This window comes from Folsomia candida, unplaced genomic scaffold (assembly GCF_002217175.1).
Source record: "Folsomia candida strain VU population unplaced genomic scaffold, ASM221717v1 Fcan01_Sc002, whole genome shotgun sequence".
In the NCBI taxonomy this organism is placed as follows: domain Eukaryota; kingdom Metazoa; phylum Arthropoda; class Collembola; order Entomobryomorpha; family Isotomidae; genus Folsomia; species Folsomia candida.
The window spans coordinates 5,547,357-5,564,929 of record NW_019091194.1 but is presented as its reverse complement, the minus strand read 5'-3'; the positions used below and the strand labels follow the sequence as shown (position 1 = coordinate 5,564,929).

The 17,573-nt window shown below is 35.6% G+C and overlaps 4 protein-coding genes across 5 annotated transcripts; 2 read left to right on the top strand and 2 right to left on the bottom strand.

The window, feature by feature from the left end:
* Positions 1–508: 508 nt before the first annotated feature.
* Positions 509–2,533, bottom strand: LOC110844248. Its single transcript, XM_022090402.2, has 11 exons — positions 2,339–2,533; positions 2,244–2,272; positions 2,022–2,170; positions 1,740–1,788; positions 1,570–1,651; positions 1,358–1,480; positions 1,261–1,276; positions 1,142–1,181; positions 898–1,028; positions 716–837; positions 509–652 (listed from the first exon to the last, which is right to left on the bottom strand). The coding sequence occupies exons 1-11, from the start codon at positions 2,443–2,445 to the stop codon at positions 628–630; spliced, it is 873 nt and encodes a 290-aa protein (XP_021946094.1). The 5' UTR covers positions 2,446–2,533; the 3' UTR covers positions 509–627.
* A 5,115-nt stretch (positions 2,534–7,648) lies between these two features.
* On the bottom strand, positions 7,649–8,458 carry LOC110844750 (filamin-A). The gene is made up of 2 exons (XM_022091030.2): positions 8,263–8,458; positions 7,649–8,176 (listed from the first exon to the last, which is right to left on the bottom strand). Exons 1-2 carry the CDS (start codon positions 8,315–8,317, stop codon positions 7,941–7,943), a joined length of 291 nt encoding a protein of 96 aa, XP_021946722.1. The 5' UTR covers positions 8,318–8,458; the 3' UTR covers positions 7,649–7,940.
* Positions 8,459–10,820: 2,362 nt separating this feature from the next.
* Positions 10,821–12,481, top strand: LOC110844272. The gene is made up of 2 exons (XM_022090439.2): positions 10,821–11,987; positions 12,080–12,481. Exons 1-2 carry the CDS (start codon positions 10,906–10,908, stop codon positions 12,399–12,401), a joined length of 1,404 nt encoding a protein of 467 aa, XP_021946131.1. The 5' UTR covers positions 10,821–10,905; the 3' UTR covers positions 12,402–12,481.
* A 1,972-nt stretch (positions 12,482–14,453) lies between these two features.
* On the top strand, positions 14,454–17,530 carry LOC110844476 (cytochrome P450 2J6). 2 transcript variants are annotated; one of them, XM_022090689.2, is made up of 12 exons: positions 14,455–14,633; positions 14,712–14,867; positions 14,927–15,046; positions 15,119–15,220; positions 15,296–15,405; positions 15,497–15,617; positions 15,692–15,804; positions 15,891–16,170; positions 16,262–16,438; positions 16,507–16,583; positions 16,658–16,838; positions 16,936–17,530. In XM_022090689.2, the coding sequence occupies exons 5-12, from the start codon at positions 15,309–15,311 to the stop codon at positions 17,387–17,389; spliced, it is 1,500 nt and encodes a 499-aa protein (XP_021946381.1). In that variant the 5' UTR covers positions 14,455–14,633; positions 14,712–14,867; positions 14,927–15,046; positions 15,119–15,220; positions 15,296–15,308; the 3' UTR covers positions 17,390–17,530. The 2 variants fall into 2 exon arrangements, with proteins under 2 accessions (XP_021946380.1, XP_021946381.1); XM_022090688.2 differs by having other exon boundaries at positions 14,454–14,867; positions 15,119–15,224.
* Positions 17,531–17,573: the final 43 nt, after the last annotated feature.

Sequence of the window (17,573 nt, the reverse complement as noted above, 5' to 3'; positions counted from 1 at the left end):
GGCTTATTCGTGATGTCGCATATCAATTCGAATGTATTTTTGACGCTGAATCCGAATCCGTCAATTGTACAAGTTAACGGGGTTTATGGAACTTAACGGGAGCGGGAAGCGTGGGAATTTAAATAGTTAGCTATGCAGTTACTCCAACGCGACGGGAATTCAAGTAATTAGCTATTCAACTACTCCCACAGGGGGAAATCAAATTGTACTGTGACCAGTTTAATTAAAATGCAGTATGACTTGGGCACATCCTCACTCTGATGTATGTATGTAGTACTATGTAGTAGGACATAGTCTCCACTGGGAATTATTTAAAGTATAGCATGACACACCCCCCACTGGAACTCTAGAACCTGGCCTTGGCCGGGCTATACGCTAGTAGTACAATAATTTGTTTATAATTCCAAATCACAGCAATATGTGTTACCTCTTAACTATGCACTTTATCGATGTGAATATGAATATGCACATATTTATAATGTAATGATACAATGTCTCAAGAGCACTATTTCATAATGGTTAACAAAGATTTTAATAAAATTTGGCAAACCAGATGGATACAAATTCTCACAAAATTGTATTTTTAATCATAAAAGTTAATGCCTCATTTGTGCCATTACTTGTCCACTATGCTTTTGTAAGGGTGATGGTTCTGAAAATAATATTCTTAGTGAAATAAATTTAAAATGCACACATTTGGTAAACGTTTGCGTACCCTTTCTTTGGAAGAAGCAAGGTGTAGGATCCTTGTGCTACAAAATCGTTTACTTCCATCCATCCAAGTCCAAGTTTCTCATCCCCAAGGGTATCCTCATCCCAAATTTTCAATTTGAACCTCTGCAAATTTTCATTAAATCATGTAAATATTCACAGTTTAATACTAAATTTAAAAATTACCTGATCCTTCTTTCGGTCCCATTGAAATTGGAAAACATCTCCCCAGTTTGGACTGCTAGAACTTGATACAGTTGATGATCTCCCAACTTCGCGTTCCTTCCCAGAAATCCCATCAGTTGCAGTGATTATAACTGAAAATTATACATATTCCTTACATATGTAAATATTCTACACATGCATGCATATTACACACCATATTATTATGTATGTCAAATAGACGTAAAAATTTTAAATATATACTTACCATATGGGTCACTTTTGCCAGGAACAAAGCCGACATCATCCTGAAATTAATGTCAAGTTAATTTACAATTAATTACCTTGTCTAGCAGTGATACTTTATAGTCACTATATTATATGCACCTTGGTTGGAAGCCCACTGCAAAAAAAGTAATTTTATGATAATTTGAAAAGATGGTTATAAATTCATTAAAGTAATGTAATTGAAAATTATGCTTGCCTTGCTGAGACCTTAAACCTGATGGTGTCAACATCTTTGGTACCAGCTGGCATGGGAAGTTGTCCCACTGGAGTGCTGGCATCAATTTGCACAGGTTTATCAACGGACTGGATGATCAGATATCTGAATTTGCATAATAAGTTGAGTTAATCATTGTAACTTTAGTTCTGAAAAATTCTGTATGCAAGGATATTCTTTGTTGGCTCACTAACCCCTTCTCCTTGTCCAATTTAGCAGTGGTTATCTGACCTTTATCCACATAATTTGCGACATTGACCCACACTCGACCCACAGCTAAATTTATTCAATGACAAATGTTATTTTGCAAAACTAGGCAATACATAAAGAAGTTTGAGCATTAAAAACCGGATTCTTTGCTTACTGTCGTCTTCGGCTAATGTATCGTCGTCTAATACTTCAAAAAACCAATACTGGAAAGTAATTTAAAAACAGGATTGTCAAATGCTAATGAATTCCAAGAATACAAGATCCACTTGGATACAATATGCGTGCTTATGGGATTGACTTTGTGATTTATAGTATTTGTTCACTTTTGTATGCATATACATAATACACTATTTTTTTAAATGTCAAAACTCAACTTTATAGCCCGTTGATAATAAATTATTTTTTTTTCTTAAAACTAAACATGCACACGTCATACCTGGTTTTTGCTTCTGTCGAACTCAAATTCGAATACATTTCCCCAATTAGGATTTTCTTGGTCATTAATAGTATCACTTTTAGTCAATTTTGTCTTCGTTCTGCCCCCATCAGTGCTGACATATAGCTGGAAGTACCCATCCGTGGTGCCTGACGAATCCGAAAATTAAGGATCTTAAATTAAGACTACAAATTTCATTCTACATGCAATTTTGATACTTACCGAGTCCTGTATCTTTGTCTGGCAAATTTCTATTGTGATTTCGAAATACAAAATGTTATTCAGCTTTGAAATCAATGAGTAATTTCATATCTTACCTTCCGGAAACTTTAAATCTCAACTTTCCTTTGGAAATCCCAGCACTGTGAACTAGGGCCAGAAATGCGGCCAACACAAGCAAATGAAGGAGTATTTTATTTGCCATATTTGTTTGTCAATCGTTGTCAACTGCTCAAACACAAGTGATGGAGTGGATCCTTGGAGATGTTTTTCTGATTTTGAAATGACCAGCCAAGAAATTGGTGAGTACCTCAAGCAATAAAAATTACCTCATTGTGCACAGATCACCGATCATTAATTCAGTCGTGCACATAGATAAATTTGAGATGCATAAAAGACCAAAACAAGAACAACAGGTTTATTTAATTTTTCTCAAGAAATGAACACAAAAGTGGTGACTCGATAACGATCAGTACTAATTTAAGACAGCAACGGAGAATGACGTCAACCACCAGTCCACCACAAAAAAAACAATTGTTATTGAACTCTTCTAAGTAAATACAGAAAGCTATGGATGCTGAATACATACATATTTAAATCAATTTAGTGGAAGTCTGTCCACTAATAAGATGTCAACCATTTCAACTACTAAAGAGTAGCAAAGATGGAAAGGTGCATAGAGAGTTTGGAAATTTATTTATGAATGACAAGGGCCAACACCTACGAAAATATGTACATACATAAGCAGTTGTCATTAATATTTATACGCCATGAAACTTATTTGCTTTGCAGATCTAGAAATAAGTAGTTATCTCGATATTTTTATTTTCACTTCCTTGCAAATTAATCATCAATTTTACAATGGTGCGGAGTATATACATTCATACATACATACATAGTTAGTACAGTATTGATAATAAGTGCACAAAGCATTAACAACTTTCCGCTTAAAAATACCTAACCTCATTATTTTTATAAGTAGTGCAACTTATCAAAGATTCCATAATCCTCACTACACAACAAATTGCACAACAAACCCCCCAGATTCGTAGCGTTGTTGCAAACTTCGAGCCGAAATCCAACCTCTCCAAGGCCCCAATGTTTGGCCATGTCCAATTAGCATAATAAGGGAATAATTTTTTCGGTCGTGTTCTAATAAACCACTTTTCCCACCAGTTATATATTCCAGAAACCATTAGAAATTTGGCCCTATTAAGCACAAAATTTCTCCTTGGCGTTTGATCAATCTGGATTGCATAGTGCGTTAGGAGGAAATCATCATCAGTTCCCTCCATGAAAACTGTCCCATCCACGTTATCATTTAAGAACGGAATTATATTCTTAATGTTTTCCTTTTCATCAATATACGCCAATTTATCTTCACACCGCGATAAATTCGGATATATGTGAGAAGGCCACTTGTAATGCAAATCTCGCCAGATGCGTTTCATATTTTTGCCCCCAGACGAAGCCCCTCTCCCAGTTTCAGGGTCACTGGCTAATAATGCATCAGCGAATCTTTTGTATCCCAACAAGCGTGGAAAGTCTCCTTTGTAATCGGCTGCAGCTATGGTATCCGCAGAGAATTCGAAAGAAAAAAACGTGTCGATTGGAGTTCCGTTGGCATACCAGTCATAAAATTGCTCCACATCAGGTTTTACAGGGAGGAAGAGTTGAAATCCTTGATCTTGGAGGTCGTAAATATGCGCCCAGGAAGGACTTCGTTTATACGGGAGGATTACTTCTACCGTAAAGGTGTTTTTGTAAAACGAAGTCAATATCATACTGCAAAATATCCAAAGCCAAAAAACATACTCTATTTGGACGGGAACAACTTTCTTAATATTCGAAGTGAGGGATATCTCTAGAATTACAGCTACCGTAACAATACTCACATCGAAATGTAATAGACCATTATAATCGCAAGCACGAATCCGCCAGATTATCAAACCACTTATCGATGAAAACACAAGTATTACAATAAAAATGCAGATCCAGGTATACTTGTCAAATGGGTCCGTAAAAATTTTATACGAGTTCTCTTTCCGAATCCCATAACACGACAAGAAACTATAAGATTGACTTCCGATAAAAACAATTTGATGATTTCCAGCACAGTATCGCATACGTCCTTTTCCAAAGAAAATATGCGTATTTTTATCGTATACTTTCATTGGAAATGTTATATTATTCAGTGATTCAGAGAAAATAGTGTATGAAATAAAATCGTCCAGCGATTCCGACTGCTTTGCAATTTCTATCCAATCTTGACTTTGTTTATATTGAAAGTATTTCTTTTGCATTTCGGCAAATGTCTCACTGAAAATGTATGACAAATGGTAATCATCCAGCCACATTACGTAAACCCAGGAAAATTTGTTAAAAGCGGTGGTAACTTTGTCGGTTGCATCTTCGATGGACTGATAGCATTCCATTTTAAACTTCAGATCGCACCGGATTTGTGAAAAGAGTTCAAATTTTGTCAAAACTGAGGTAGGTATCAAGGTTGGTAGAGCAGCTCCTTGTCGATAGTATAGATTTAAGTGGTAAAACTGCATCTTTGTTTTAATTTTCAAACCTGGTTGTGCAAAGTAAAATTCACGGCTTCCCCACGAAGTAATGCCATATAAGAGGATCTTGGCGTGGATGGTTTGCATTTCTTGGTATGCCATCTCCTGGTCGGTTGATATTAGCCAAATTATTTGTATGGGATAAGCAGATCCAGTGATACCTGGAAATATTGGGGAATTAGCTAAATTTGAGAGCAGAAATTTCACCCCCATATCGGGAAATACATATGTCCAACAGAATTTCGCAAGTTGTCGTCGGCGACTGAATGGCACGTTTTTGAAGAGGAAGTTATTATTTCCATGTGCATAATTTGGAATGGACATAAAGTTTTCAACGTAAATTAGCAACGGATGGAGTGGAATTAAATCTTCTTTATTTGTGGTAAATTTTACGATGAGTGTACAATGTGAAAATATGTCAAGAACTGAATTGAGAGGACTTGCAAAGGTGTTTGAGTCGGACGGATCTATTGCAACGGTGAAGATGGAAAGAAGTAGAATGAGATTAACACATGGAATAAATGACGTAGACATGTTTGTCGCACAATTTTAAGGAATTAAATTTATTAATTTGATTTGATTGTGGTGAAATATGTAAGGAAATAGAAATATCAGTTTCCGTTTCCCTTTTACTACCTAAATAATGAGGACCTACAGTTTTATGTATAAAAATTAACGTCGTTTCTAGCGTACATTCTTTATCGACTAATTTATTTCTAATAACTTCCAAGTACCGGAATATGTTCATATTTGTATTGCACTACAAAATATTGTAATTATTTGGAAGAGGTTCATTTGGCATACAGAAACATTGTAGATAGTACATGGAACTATTATTTAAGCTTTTTTAGTATGCATGTATGCATGTACGCAGAACCTAGGAGGACATTAAGCTTGAAAATTATGTGTAGCTATCGTTAATTGTACCGAGTACACAAGCTGTCAGTGAAGGTTATACAACTTGTCCTCAGCTACACTCTATTTGACCAAATATTTGACAATATTGGGTAAACTAATCCTAAGCTATAATTACTGAAGTTCCCGTAATTTTTCAAGACCCTGTATTGAAGAGGTCTGGTACTTGATACCGTTTTGGATGGATCGAATTTGTCAATGTTTATGCATCGATCTTGAATAAATTGTTATGAGAGTGTACCCATCCGATTTTCATTCGGACAAGTTTTATAAAACAGATTGTCTGAACGTAAGTCTCGTAATTTCTAGAGATATTTTTAGAAATCACAAAATGCCGTTCAGTCAATGTACCTCGCAGGTTATGAACCTTAAGGTCCATGCTTCCAGAAAACCCGTGCAAATCTGCATGCACATATTTATTATTCAAAAGACTGATTATCATTCACAGTATGAATTACTTTGTAAACGTTTATTTAAAATTAAAATCATAATTCAAAAGCTTAATTTTAATTTTGATTTCGAATCCATTTTGTATAATGTACAAGTTTATTACGAATGCATAAATTATGGTCAAGTTTTGATGCATATGCAGCTATCAATATCGATGTTGACCTGGTTGAGGAAGTGTCTTGCCAACATATTGGCTCAGTATCCCAAGTTGTTTTGGAAGATTCGCATCTTGACGAGTTGGACCGAACTGTCCCATGGCCTTTGGATTTGGCTGATAGCTCAAGTTGCTGTACTCCTGTTGATGAATAACGGCATTGGTCCGATAGTTGAAAGGCGAAGTACTCGTTGATGAAGCTACGCCTAATTAACCAGATTATAATTAAGCAAATTTAATTAATAAGTTGGAATTAAGTTTAATTTTTGTAATGAAATTTTAGAATCTCATATTTGTACCTCCTTGGCGAAGCGCCCATTCCCTTCGGTCAGCCATTATATTTCTGTTATAATGACAAATTTCCAAGTTTTTTGTTAAAAAATTCCTGTGCGCCCAGTCGTGTGACAAAATCTAAACTAAAGCAGAATGAACTTTAAATGAACTCTATATCCAAGGGTGAAATTGGTTGCTGAGATAAGCACAAATTACATGCAAGTTGCGACCGTGTGCTGTGTGATCATCTCTAATTGTTTTGTTTAGGTGCGAATAAACATTCCGCCCACATTTATAATCCGTCCACGTCGTCCGATGATAAAACAAATAGAAAAAAACATGAACCTGTACTAAGCGCTGGAATTTTTCATATCAAAGTAATTAGTTTGGTTTGTTAAGTTTGACATTGCTTCGATAATTATTCTCCCGAACTATCAAATTCTGATTTCGTTAAAATCTTGGTACTATTTCATACTTATTGCGTCACTACATCAATTCTTTATCGGAGGAAGGTAATATATATGTATCTCCCATTAGTCATTTAAATGCCATGTATATAAATACATATGTACATTAAACGCGTCCAATATATTGCGTATTGAATCTCTCGGATAAGAAAAAATTACCTAATTTGCCCGATGCAAAATTACAATGATAGATACATACAATTTATGCCATCACATGTCAGATCATAAGTTCATAACGTGATCCAGGTGAGATACATATACATACATAGATACATAGATATAATATTTAGCTCAAGCACGTACAACGTACATATGCACATATATTAAATTATTCTACATATTCATAAATTCTCATATTATCAATATTTGCCAATGTAAAGTAAGACTATTTAGATACATATTTAAATACCACTAACTAATCCTAAATAGAATTACATATACAAAAGCAGAGCTCATGCACCATTAGATAGATGCACAATGTATGTAAATGTCGTGAGCTGGAGTTCAATTACAATGCCATTATTATGTGTTATCTCGATTTAATATCAAATTAATTCAATTATTATGGATCTAAATAAATGGTCACAACTGAGGACTGCGAAACGCGTTTATTTTTATTTATTTGTACAATGCTTTCTTTAGATATGTACATACATAAAGTTTCTTCCTGCTAGGAAAATTGTTAGTGAAACTACATAAATATTAATACATCACTATATGTATGTATGTACGCATGCAAATCACATAATATTAGTAAACATTGTTAAGAGGGGAAAATTGAGACAAAAAACTAATTATAAAATCTGGTTTCAATCAGATCATAAATATATTTATATGCATATTTCAATTCCAGAAAAGTGTTTCGAAACCATCAGTTGACCTTTAAGTGAAAAGGGGACCCTTCAATGTGGTTCCCTTGATACTTAACGTGGATCAAGTAATTCCCAGCCTTTGCGACACGGTAGTTCACTCCAACAGTACCATTTCCAAAATTTTGAGTCACAATCTGTGACTTTCCGGGTCCCTCGATTTCCACGTCTAAATGGAGACAGACTGATTTCTCAACATCCGGATTATCCACAAAGAGTTTGAATGTATTTTGCCCGACTAGTTCAAGTACAAATAATTTACACCTTGAAGCTCAATTTTATTAAGATGCAAATGTACTATTTCTCGTATTAAGTACTGCTTACAAGATGACCCTTGCTTGAGGCCTCGACCCGTCGCGTAGATAAGATCCATTGCCATTGCTTTGTATCAAGTGACTTTATTTTGCGGTTGACGTATTCAACTTGTGCTCCCTTGACCAGCTAAATCAGGACTGCGTCTTAATCTGGATAAATCAACGTCTAAATCTAAATCTCAATTGAATTGGTCGAGTTGTTGATGGAATAGAGAGGAAAATTGTGAATAATCGACATGCATCATCTCTGCAGCATCTTCAACCTTCGTCTTATCCTCAAATTCGGGCTGTATACACAGACACATATATTGGCACGCCCAACATTATCGTCATGTTCCATCCAAATTCATTCTCCATTCTCCAGAGGAGAGGATACAACAATAAAGGCGAGAGTGTTAAAGTTAAAGATTTAATGTGCTTTTTTATTTTGTTTCTCTTGTCCAGTTCAGTAGAGATAAGAATCGATTAAATCTGAATTTATGTAGGTAGGTAAACAAGAAATGCGTTCAATATTTGGCATGCATACGTATGTTCGTATGCCTCAACTTTTCAATTATAACCCTTCCAGTGCCATGGTCTCATCCCATTATGCCAAATCCCTGGGACAGTGCAAATTATTTATCAGCACACTACAATGTAAAATTAAGTTGGCGTTGCCGCATTGTAAAAATAATTATGTTTTAATAGACCATTACTAATAACAACAAACACGTCTTTCGCTCATCTTCTCATTCTCATGTCCATTCCAACAACTTCTGTTCTTTGTTGTGTAGATGTTTATTGTCATAGTTTGACTCTGCGAATGTTTTCTTAGTTGATGGAGTGCGTGGGAAGTGTGTCCCACTTTTTATGCCAAGTTTCAGCTTCATGAAAAAATTTGCGTAATACATTCTTTGATACGAGATCAATTATTACGAACACGTATAAAAATTATCCAGAGTCGACTAGAACCCGAAAGACGTATTACGTATTCAACGTGGTGATCATCATATCGTGTCGTATTCATGCCCAAATTTGACCGTGGCGTGTGAGAAGCTTAGTGAGTGGTGGTAAATTACTTAAACGAAGCAACTTATTAGACACCGTGAAATGATAAATGACTTGCTCAACGTCACGTTGGTGAGATCAGTTGTCCACCTACACGCTCAAAATAAAATATTATTGTTCAGCTTCATATAATAATACACATAAAAGCACGTCATTTTCATCACGTTAGAGTATTTCGTTTCAACAACATTTTGACTGATTCGAGTTTTAAAGGGATGGGTAATATTGCCTGGTCACCTCCCAAGTTGCAGGTTTGGTTCAGACCGCTTATGTCATTCTTGTGATAAATGCGTGCAAAAAATACAATTATTGCAATTTCATGCTTGAACTTCGTATCTTATTGGAACGGTCCCACTATTTAGTTTCGGACCCTCCCAACTCCATCCTCGGACGAGTACGAACCACCGAACTCCGCATTGGTTTCAAATGATTTATTGTCGGCGCAGCTAGAGGTGAAGTTTAATTGCATCATAGTTTGACCAAAATATACCTCGGCCAGTTTAGCTAAAGTTTTACATCAAACTACATACTCGTATGTATGTACACATATGTAAATATATGTACGCATACAGATTATTAGACCACACATATTTGATAATGTGTCTGTCACTTCTCTCGTCTCTTGTTTAGTTGCTAAATAAGTGAACGTCACCCCTTATTTTCGGTACCCCTTGACCAATATTTTGCAAAGTAACATCGGTATTTGGTGCATCAATTGTCGAGCATGTAAAATTTCACACCACTTTCAAAAAGGAGCCTGGTTCGACTTGGGTTGGCTACCTGTGGCAAAAATAGTAATGAATATTGTTTGGTTTAATGTTCATAGTTTCAGGTGACCTGCATGTCAAATTTCACAATTCTACGATAATTTACGGATACAAATTGATGCTAGTTATCCTAACCCCATAAGCACAAATGACCCCCACCAGTGAACCACTTAACCCATAATGCAATCACATTCTTACTTATCCAAGGCTGGTTGAAATAAGCATTTTAAAACTACATAAATAAGTAAATTAGTAAAAATCACGACGATACAGAAGCTCGGGCTAAAAAATAAAATTTCTTTATACTACCTGACTATTAACGAACAATTAAGGTTATACAAATTCTTTTTATGTAATAAATATATTAGTTGCTTCATGAATTTAGATTTGTCTTTTTACTTGACTGGAGTTTTTATGTACTACCTCTGACATGCTTAATTGTAATTGTTACTTTCGACTTCAAATATAGCATGTTTGCAGACCAAAATAAAAATTTGAATTATTATTGCAATAGATTGTTCTGTAATAGATAGCTTGTTGCGTGTAACATGTAAAATTTCATTGTATTATCTCTTTGGTGGTGCACTAAGAAAAATTTTTGTATATCAAAATTTGCACAACCTTCAACTTTTGACCTTCAACTTCATAAATTTTGTATCTTATCAAATATAATCTTATTATGACTATTTTTTTCATGTTGACATGCAATAAAATCCATAAAATTATTTCAAACTCAATTCACCAAAAATATGTATTACTTCATAGACATCTCTCCAACTTCCCAGAACTGCTCTATATTTCCTGCAGTTCTACATACTCAACTTACATTTAAAGAAAACATGCGGCATATATATCCAGCTCCAATTCAGTCCAGCGTGAATGGGTCGACTACTAATCTCGACCTTTTTACGGGGATTTTTTACTTGATCCGAATTCTCGGAGCAGGTGGAGGTGCCATTCGTCCATCAGTCATTCCCTCTGCTAACGGCGGAATTTACTTGGAACAGGATATTTTTTTCGACCCACAAAACAACAATGAAAGCGAGTTTGACCATCTCTGGTATTTCGAACCATCGTCCATCCCATCCTTCTATGAATGGGGAGCGACCTCCGAACCTACAGCCCGAGTGGCGTGGGCCTCTGGTGACGACGAAACTGATGACTTTCCCCTCCAATTGAGAAACATGAGTGAAATTGTGCAAGACATTTACGAAGATCCATCCTCCACTTACTGGGACTTTGAATCGTTCTCCCTTAACGATCTCGGGTATTCAGGGTTTGGATATAAAGTTCGCCCGATGAACTTGGGCCTACAGTCGTCCTCGTCGAGCAACGGACCATTGAGCAGTGTCACTTTTGCGCCACACCCAAAAAGCCAGATGGGGTGGTGGCTACAACTTAACAACTATAATAACCAAGGCCACGATGGGAGCAGTGAGGATTCCGATGAAGAATCTGATTCACACGTCGTCACCAGATCAACTGCAGATCATTTGCTCGTATTTGAACCTCAAAACTTTAAGCTTTATGCACGTATTAGTCACTTTGATGCCGGTAAATTAAAAGAAATTATGGACACGCCCAGAGTTAAAAAATACGGTGGATGGAACTTACTAAAAAACCCAAGTCCAAATGATACCACACAAAATGTGACTTTTATCAATCAAATTCAATACGACTTGTATGTCCGACCTGATGAGAAGAACTTATTTTCGGGCATTACCGTCCTCAGCCGAAAAACTACGCCGTCAAGCAAGTACTTCGATCTGGAACAGGAGGGATCCGACTACATGGAGACTGGTGTCATCAATCTTCAGGCCACAAGATACATCCAAGCTACCGAGGAAATTGAGATGGATCCATTTTCAAGGACGAATGTCTCATCTTATGTCACCTACTTGAAAGAGTTTAAGGGAATCAAGTTAGTATTGAAGTTTTACATTGAAAGATTTTTTTGCATGCATAGATATTTTGTTATGCAAAATTTTGCAATGGACTTTTTAACGTTTTCAGATATTTCTCGTGGGCCGATGTTTCGGCTGTGGTTGACATGATGGGGTCCAATGGTCATATTGTGAAGAATGTGTTGGTGAAAGATGTAGCTTTGCTCAAGCATCTAATTCGAGCTCGTGGATACCAAGGAGAATTTCGCGACTTGCCGAATACAATGGGACAAGAGAAAGATGTTACACAAATTAGAATCAAAACTACGGGCCGCGTTTGGGGAAGCTTCCCAATTCCATTTGTTCAGATCGAGGAAGGTCAAACATTCCTGTCCCATCAATACAAGGAAGAATACCGGCGAAAAATTGGCCAACTGAATAGTTTAAATTAAAATTTATTAATGGCTGTTGTTATATATTCATGGTATACATATTACTATGAAAATAAATTGATTTGTTCATGCATAAGGGAGAATGAGATCTATTGTAAATATGCAAGTACATATATGTATGTTCATACTTGCATATTTATAATGCAATATTTACATATAACTCAAAGATAGGTATATACATACATATACATACGTACATATACCGACATATGTACGTATGTACCTTATACATACAGTCAATGGAAAAAGTATTGGCAACCCCCACGCCAGCTAAATAAAATTGGCTGTAGCCATGGAATGCATTATACAATTGGCATGAAAATTTGTACGCATTTAGCAAATATAACGTAATTTCGATTATAATCATGTTTTATTGATTAAAATTAGATTAACACAGTTTTTAAACAATTTGTTGGAAAATTTGCAAAATTAACCCGCAAAAAGTATTGGCAACCCTTAACTTAAAAAATTATAAATCAATAAAACGCAAATTTTATTGCGACAAACTGCTTCTAGTAATACATATCACCTCCCCTCGACACAATAAGAGCAGAAATACGCATTGTAATTGATTGGAAAAATCTTTTTATAACGCTTTTTAACATGTCTGCCTAATCTTTGAAATTTTGTCCAGCTCGTTTTTTGACGAGTGGTTTTCCATCAGTCTCTCCTTTCTCAACCCAGACAATCAGATTCACATCGGTAGACTGTGCAACCAACGAGAGAAGCTTAACCTCGTAGATCCCCAAAAACTTGCATTGCTAATTTGGCTACATGTTTGGGGTCACTGCATTTTTGGAACATTAAATTCCTTCCTAGGTCAGGTTTTTGCAAAATAATTTCAAATTATCGCTTGGAATGATTATTTAGACCTCATTGGTCATAACTTCATCGATAATGACCAGCTAACTACGCAACGACCTAGTCATTCAACCCCAAACCATAATCGATCCTATTCCGAGCTTGACTCCCAGACGGCAGCATTCATTTTTGAGGGCCTCATTTTGCATCCTCCAAACTCTAACCATCGAACCCGCACCGAATAAGTTAAATTTACTTATGTGAGACCACTAGACCCTTCTTCATCCGTTGGAAGTCTATTTAGGGTGGTATTTAGCTGATTTAAATACCTTGAGTTGGTTCGTTTCGGGGGCCTTCTCTTCTATGGGGCTACTGGACCCTAAAACCCCTTGGTAGGATTTTTGATTGATCACCATATTGTATGAAATATTGACTCCACAGTTGGTTCTCAAATTCTAATTGGTTTTGGATGTTGAAATCTTCCGATTTCAAGTAATTTGTTGCTTGATTCATCATTTACCTTTGGGCGAAGGTGACTTTTTTCTTCCGCAACCATGGAAAAGCAGAAACTAAAATTGCCATTTTATATTTCTTGGCTACATTTCCAATAGTAAATATGAAAAAGTATGTTTTCCATTGATTTTTAGATATCCAGGTTTTTTTTGCGAAAAATAAATGAATATTTCTCGCCGCGCCAAATATAACTCGTTTGGTGTCGCCATTTTGGTTCCAGACAACACAACTGCTGACTTAAAATGTAGCTATCGTCATATTTTGTCACCTAATTAACTTACCGTAATGAAATGGGGTAGGTGATTAAGAATATTGTTCCGCGTAATTAATTTGGCCACATGTTGCCAATACTTTTTGCGGGTTAATTTTGCAAATTTTCCAACAAATTATTTAAAAACTGTGTTAATCTAATTTTAATCAATAAAACATGATTATAATCGAAAACTACATTATATTTGCTAAATGCGAACATATTTTCACGCCAATTGTATAATGCACTCCAAGGCTACAGCCAATTTTATTTAGCTGGCGTGGGGGTTGCCAATACTTTTTCCATTGACTGTATGTATAAGTATGTGTATGTAGATGTGATACATATGTATATTTTACACATATGCATTTTTAAAAATATGTACATTGCCCATATAATTTCTGGATAGGACTTATTGGTTAATTACCCATCTGCTGTTTATATTAACAGTTTGATTTTAATGTCAATCTATCTAACATTTAACATATAATACGTGTGACGAAGCAACTGCAGAAACCTAATCAAAATTGAAGTTTCTAAAGAATTTAAATTGGAAATTTTTATCAAAGTCTGAGAGGTGTCACAGGTGACTCTTCTTGATAATCATGAAGGTTTCATTTCCATGCGTTCTTAAGATGATGAGCACCGGGACGACACGCTCTGGGACGGTACGCTAAATTAAACCTTGCAAGTTAAATAGTAATGCTACTAGAACTAGAACAATGCTCTGTTTTTAATAATAATAGCAGTCAGTTGCTTCGAGCAATTTTTAGCCTACGATGTATATACATTGCATATGTACTTTACAAAATCAAGTTCATCACCTTCGTGTCAAGCTAAAGTTTTCGGTAGTTATTAAATACTATGCAAGATGCAATTATGCTGGACAATCGTCAAAACTGGTACAAGCTTATTCATATATGCAAATCTATACATTTTTAACATGTGTGTATGGATTTAGTGCTGAATTTGTGAATATGCACATATGTGTGGATATCAAAATTGGTCTGCCCTTGGATTAAAGTTGGTTTTTTATCTACCAAAAAGTGGAAGAACCATCATGAAGGCTACAAGATGACCGGTATGTATATAAACATATGCATGCATATAGCAATCAACTTATTTATTTGCTTAATGGTTCATGGTGTTGTAGATATTTGGATTGGACAACTCGATGGGATCATTATTCTGATAAGATTCAAATTAACTAACAATCATTAACAACTACCTTTCTGTAAAGCTGATTTAGACAAAAGTATGTAAGTTTTAAGTCCTGTACAATTTCTCATAAATACTTTCATTTACAGAGTTATTAAATTTGTGCATTTAGATTGTAAATTACCATGATTTCTGCACTGTGGCTTGCCACCTTATCAATATTCGCACTATGCTTGTGGTATATCTTGGTTGAAAGGAACAAATGGAAAAATTCACCACCAGGTAAGATTTGGATAATCCACTGTTAATTCCATGAAAATTATTTATCGTGTTACTGTTGGCCAACTAACATAAAATTAATTAACATTTGTAGGACCGTTCAGGATTCCTATTTTGGGAAATATATTCCAAGTTGAATTATTGGCACATTTGAGCTTCTGCAAATGGGCTGATAAATATGGACCTATCATTCGAGTTGATTTAGCCACTACAAAGTAAACCATTCAAATTAAATTAATCCGATGACTTGCTAACGTCATATTCTCTCATCCAACCTATGTATTTATAGGACAGTTGTAGTTTCTGACTACAAAATGGTAAAAGAGCTCTTCAATGACCCTGCGTCTTCCGGAAGGATGGATTTTAGCATGTTTGACTTTGTTTTAAGCGACAGATTGCACGGTGTGATTTTTACATGTTAATTGCTCCTGGATGGTTATTGTATATGTATTTACGTTATACATACATATTTTGTGACTGTCCACTAGGAATTGTAAACACTGAAGGCCAAGATTGGGAAGAATTGCGTCGTTTCACACTTCGTCAACTTCGTGATTTTGGATTTGGGAGGAACACGATGGAAGAATCGATAATGCTCGAAGTGACTGAACTTATCGAATGGTTGAAAGAGGTTGAGAATAAACCGGTTGAAAATGTTAAAGAAAAACTCACATTTGCAGTGATCAATTCCGTTTGGAGTATTTGTACAGGCGAAAGATACAAACATAATGATGCAGCTATATTGGAAATGACAGAACGTGCATTAAAGTAAAAATATGTACATTACTTCATTAGTTTATGCACATCTTTCATGTCTACATGTTTCAGCAGGGATAAAATATATCAAGTTTGTTTTTAGGACATTTGACAGCGTGATGGAGAGAGGGCCATTACTTCTATTTGCACCAATCTTAGGAAAACTCTTTCCGGTTTTGTCAGGCTACACGTTGGTTCGAGAAGCAGTGGATGGTTTTGCAGATTATTTTAGAAAACCTGTCAACCAGCATTTGAAAACTTTTTCACCCGATTTCGATAGGTATAAATTGTGATATGAGAAAATATAAGTTGCCTACCTATTTATTGTACTTCTGGTTTTGACCCAAGGGATTTTGCCGATGTCTTTATCAAAGAGATCAAAAAGACGACTAACACCGAGTCCGCATTTTATGGAAAATTTGGAGGTTATTCATACATTATTAATAAAAATTGAATATCTTATTTCTTTGTGAACATACATAATTTTATGTAATTTTAGAGGATAACCTCCTTGCTACATTGGGGGATTTATATTTTGCGGGTACCGACACAACCTCGACGACGCTTTCATGGATGATTTTATATCTTTCAAAGATGCCAGAAATCCAGAAAAAGTTTCAAGATGAAATCGAATCAATCACAGGAAATACTAAACCCGTGTCTATTTCGGATCGAGCAAAGTAAATAAGACATAAAATATACACGATTTTCATTTGACATACATATGCAAATATATAAATTTACTCACTGTTTCACATTATTCCTACCCGATTGTAGCATGCCCTTTACGGAAGCTCTAATTGCAGAGACGCTTCGATTTTCTTCCATTACACCTTCAGGAGTGCAACACAAGGCGTTAAGAGATATCACATTTCGAGGCTACACCATTCCAAAAAATACTGTCATCACCTCAAACTTGTATTATATTCATCACGACCCAAAAGTCTGGGGTGACCCTGAAAATTTCAGGCCTGAAAGATTCCTAAGTCCCGACGGGAAAGTCTTCAAGAAACACGAAGCTCTGATGCCATTTTCTACCGGAAGAAGACAATGTATCGGAGAATCGTTGGCTCGAGACAGCCTGTTCCTCTTCGCTACAAATGTATTTCAGAGGTTCTGGGTCAAATTTGATGAAAATGGTCCCCAAAACGGATTTGATTCGAAAGCCTCGTTTACCTTCATCATAACTCCAAAACCTTACAGTGTAATTTTTAAGGATAGGTTGGCGTAAATTTGCAGTTATTTGCGTACAGAATACTTATTGGTACACTAAATAATTATGATGCGTACTGGATGTAAATACAATTTGTATCTATACATACATACATATGTAAGGTTAAAAATTAAATTCGGAATAAAGATGTTTGAAGGATTCCGGAATTAAGCACACCTATTTATTAGGTGTTGCCACTTTA